This window comes from Papaver somniferum, chromosome 7 (assembly GCF_003573695.1).
Source record: "Papaver somniferum cultivar HN1 chromosome 7, ASM357369v1, whole genome shotgun sequence".
Taxonomy (NCBI): Eukaryota; Viridiplantae; Streptophyta; class Magnoliopsida; order Ranunculales; family Papaveraceae; genus Papaver; species Papaver somniferum.
Window position 1 is genome coordinate 146295735 of NC_039364.1, and position 4416 is coordinate 146300150.

The 4416-nt window shown below is 36.1% G+C and overlaps 1 protein-coding gene across 1 annotated transcript; it reads right to left on the reverse strand.

The window, feature by feature from the left end:
* Nucleotides 1–245: 245 nt before the first annotated feature.
* Nucleotides 246–2205, reverse strand: LOC113298666 (transcription factor RAX2-like). Its single transcript, XM_026547464.1, has 3 exons — nt 1764–2205; nt 1521–1650; nt 246–1195 (listed from the first exon to the last, which is right to left on the reverse strand). Exons 1-3 carry the CDS (start codon nt 1897–1899, stop codon nt 463–465), a joined length of 999 nt encoding a protein of 332 aa, XP_026403249.1. The 5' UTR covers nt 1900–2205; the 3' UTR covers nt 246–462.
* Between the last annotated feature and the right edge of the window lie 2211 nt (nt 2206–4416).

Here is a 4416-nt window from a genome sequence, read left to right on the forward strand (position 1 = left end):
TATGTGGCGTTATATTATAAAGTATAAAATGTGGTTGATCATTCTAATCCAATACACGAGTCCCATCACATGCTTGACCAAGTTCATCGCCTTTTAATAATTAATATAAAAAGGTAGAGTACTGCAAAATTGGGAATGGTGGATATTGATTCTTGATTGATGGCTAGTTTTGTTAAAAATTAATCGGTGAATGCGATGAAAAATGTACAAAAACGCGGACATCAAATCATTTTTCCAAAAAGATATGCAAATAAAGGAAATATTACCCATGTAAGAAGATAGTTGAAGTACTACTGTCAAAGCTAAAAAAGTTGTTCAGTATAATCCCTAGAAAAGAAGAAAAATCTAGACGTCCTGTCTGAATCTTACTAACCTCATCAGGCCATACTCGTACAACCAAATCCTTTTGAGTTTACTTACTTACAGTCAGTCAGTCGCAAATATTAAAATGATATATTGTAATTAATAGTACATCATGAATTTTTCTTGTGCATCGGCCATGAAGAAGTTCCACCCACTATTATGATTAGGGTTACTACTAACAAGTTGTTTAATCTCCTCAAGTTGTTGATGATTTTGATGATCAGACCACAACCCATTTTGCCTTTCATTCCATGGATCATAACTATGACTAACACCCCCACCACTAGGAGTAGGAATTGATGAGGACTTGTGAACTTCATCATGATCTTCTTCGACTCCACTGGTTATATTGAAATTATAGAAACCTTCATGATAAGCCATATTGTGTTCCTGTGTACTTCCAACAAAAGCATGAGTAGTAGTAGAAGTACCATAGCTGACTTGGTTTGAAGTGCTTCCATTATCAGAAGAACTACAACTGTGCTGAGATTGATTGTCGCTCAGTAAGCTCATTAAATTAGGAGGTGAATAAGTTGTAGTGTTGTTGTTGTTATTCAAATGATTTGATGAATTCATTAAAACTGGTTTTTGATCATAATATGTTGAAGATGGCGCCGATACCTGATATGGTGAATGATGATGAGAAAATAGGTTGATATTTGTGTGATGATGATGATGATCTGGAAAAGTAGAGGGCACTAAGATTGTCGCACTAGTACCAGAATTATTGGTAGATGAAGAAATGAGTAGCTTTTTCTTGAGCTTAGTGTTCCAGTAGTTTTTGATATCGTTGTCAGTTCTGCCTGGCAACTGTGCAGCTATTATTGACCACCTATACCAATTAACAAGAAAATTATCTGATTAGTATTCTTCTCTAAAAAAAAACCGAAAAGAGAAGAGAGATCTAATCAAACTTGGCATTCATGCATTATGAGATGAGCTATTCTTTGCAGATTTATGACAAAAACAAGAACAGTTTTTTTTTTCTTTTCTTTTCTTTCGAAGCATAAACAAGAACAGTTATCCTTTGTTTATTTCACTCCTTTTAGAAAAAAAAAAAGAAGAAGAAGAGATTATCTTAACTTCATAGAATGGATCAGAAATGAGAAACTACTTAAATTTAAAGATTGATGAAAATGAAGTCGTTGTATACACACCTGCTTCCAATGCTAGAATAGAGGGTGCAAATGATCCTATCTTCGTCATCAGAGAATTCCCCATGTTTGATGTTGGGTCTTAGATAATTAAGCCATCTTAATCTGCAACTCTTTCCACATCTTTTCAAGCCTATAATTAACAAACAAGCAGCCAAATTTGATAGTAAGAAAAGAGAATTCAAAGCCAAAACAGTACTAGTTAGTGTTTTTCATGATGATCCCAAGAAGAAATTTAAATGTTACCTGCTCTGTGTGGAAGAGAAATCCAATTACCACCAGTTCCACGTTTTTCTATAAACTGCTTGAGTATCAAATCTTCTTCAGGTGACCATGGCCCTTTCTTCACATTTGCTTTGTCACAACATGGTGCTCTACCCATCTCTCTCTCTCTTTCTTAATCTTTATGGTGATACTACTTTGGCTTCGGTGTATATAACTGATAACTCTCTCTGTAACTAGTCTAGACTCTTTTGAAAAGACAAACTAGTAATCTTCCTATCTTTTTCTCCTTACTACTCTTTTGCTAAATGGACTGCCTTTACTGAGATTTCATACTTGCCTTTTGGTCACTTGAACAAATGCCCAATACGTAAAAGAGAGAGAACTTAGAGTCACAGATAGATATCAGTAAGTCAATGTATATATATATATATATACTGACACTAGTTTCATTCGAGCTAGCTGATTCGTATGTCGCATGCATATTCTAAATCATAGCAACCCTATCAAGTAGCTATACATTATTTGCTCGATATCTAGTAGCTATATTATTAGCAAGCTATAAATCTAACCCTTACTTGGGTCGTTTTTTCTTTCTTTCGATCTTATCCTCCAAAGAATCCAAGGATTATTTGGGTTATCAAATTATATGTTTATACTATTAGCTAAGCAAATGAGATTGATGTTGGGGCGGCTATATATGTATTGATATATTGTCTAGCTAGTCCAGGCAAAAATAAATATACTTTTCCCAATGCCAATTTGAAAATAATCAAATACTATTTGTTCGGCAGTCTCTCTGTATGTTTCCAAGTTATTACATATCATTTATCTGCTTGTAAGGATGGTGTATATACATATGCTAAAGCATGAAGGTAGACTAAAAACTAGAGGATTATTACCGTGGGTATCTGATTCTTATAAAGTCACTTGGTAAAATTTGGTGAAGAAAATATGGAATTGCCTGGTCCAAGATTGTTGTCGAGAGGTTTCCTGATTGGCTTCATCCGCTGCATAGTTTGCTAATCCGTATGCCGCTTGGTTTCTTCTATATAGTTGTGTTGTCTATTGCAATGTGGAATTTGTTGCATTTTCCGTTTTATTTCAGCAATCATTCATGTTCGGCGGAACATTTATGAAGCGCATGAGATTTTTAGAGTATGTCTCAAAAAAAAAACTTTTGGCTATTGTCTTTTTGTTGCCGCTTTGGTTGATATTAACGTGTCCCAAGGCATGGTCATTCCCAAAGGTTGCATAAGGGCTATTACAGTTCTCGCTTCTGAATCCGGCCCTGCAAATGAAACCTGCTCCTGCAATTCACGGGTGTCCTCTAGCAGCTTTATCGGTGTTGATTTTTATCCACTCCTTACCTGAATTAGACAAGCCTACTGAGATAGTTGTTGTTGTTCTGAAGTTTTTTGTTGGGTTACTGGTGGGTGGTTCTCCCAGATGATCTTTTTTTCCAACTCGAATTCATGTTTGATGTTTTAAGGTTTTCGTTAAGATTCTTCAAGCATTATATGCCTTTGTCTGAAAGAGTGCTCATTTCTGGTTGTCCATAGGGACCAGAGGAAAAAACAATATGTTGTAATTGATGACTTTGGTTTAGTTCCATGCAGGAGTTGTGAGATGGTTGTTTGTGGATTTAAAGCGATTAGGGAGTTATCGTTAGTGTATATGGTTGGATGAAAGGTGAGTGATAGAGTGTGCCAGGAAGTCACTGCAACCGAGCAGCAAAGGAGTTTTCCACGGGGTTAAAGGTCGGAATTAGTGAGGTTAATGTTGTTAAAGATAAAGAAGTTCGTTAGATCTTCGTTGGTTGCTTTCTACAGGAAAAGCTGAATTTTTTTGTGGATATGGTAAGGTCCACAGGAACTTGGTGATTAAAAGGGAGTTTAGGTGGGAGTAGTTAACTTGTTGTGTTAGGAATCTGTAACTAGTAGCAGTAGTATCTAGATTTTGAATGTGGTCAGATGATTCTCTCGAGGTGATGTCTAAGGGAGGTGGATGTTTATGATCCATCTGACTATAAGGGGAGGAAGGTTATTGAGATGATCGTGCCTCCGATCATGAGAAAAAACAGTTCAATGACATCAATTATTGTCTAGATAGGATAGCACTGAGTTGGATCAAGATTTTCAAATCCAGTTAGCTTGGACAGGGGTTGCTAAAGCGTTTCCAATGCGATGAAATATGAGTTGTTATAAGGAAGATGTGAGGAAGGACATTTGATTTTATTGTGGGCTGGAAGAGAAAGGAATAAGTGTGATTTCTTGGAAGATATGTCGATGTTTGAGATATTTCTCATTGCATAGATTTTGCCAGTTGATCACACAAATTCCATATTCTTTTCATGAGGAATGATTTATTGTGATTACTGTTTTTCCTTATGCCTAGTCCCCTCCCTCCCTTCAGCTTTAGCTTGGTTAGTTTGTCCCAGCCTAAAGAGTGTAGTTTTTCAATGGAAGAATCGTGTACCCAAAAACAATTCTGGTAATAGGATCTATCTGTTTGTGCACATGGGTGGTAAAAAAATTTTTTTTCATAAGGTGATTATAGGTAGGTGTTGATGAAGTTTTAATGAGTACTAACCTCCCTACAGGTGTAAGGAATTTTCCCATCCATCCTTTTACCTTTGGTGCCAGTCATTGAAGCAATTAGTGGTGTGAATATGTGA

What these genes read in the sequence shown, in the direction of transcription:
- LOC113298666 (XM_026547464.1), bottom strand. Translation starts at nt 1,899, where the DNA reads ATGGGTAGAGCACCATGTTGTGACAAAGCAAATGTGAAGAAAGGGCCA. An exon ending in TTCTCTTCCACACAGAGCAG is followed by an intron (nt 1,651 to 1,763) that starts GTAACATTTAAA and finishes TGTTAATTATAG; the next exon opens with GCTTGAAAAGATGTGGAAAG. An exon ending in TATTCTAGCATTGGAAGCAG is followed by an intron (nt 1,196 to 1,520) that starts GTGTGTATACAA and finishes TAATTGGTATAG; the next exon opens with GTGGTCAATAATAGCTGCAC.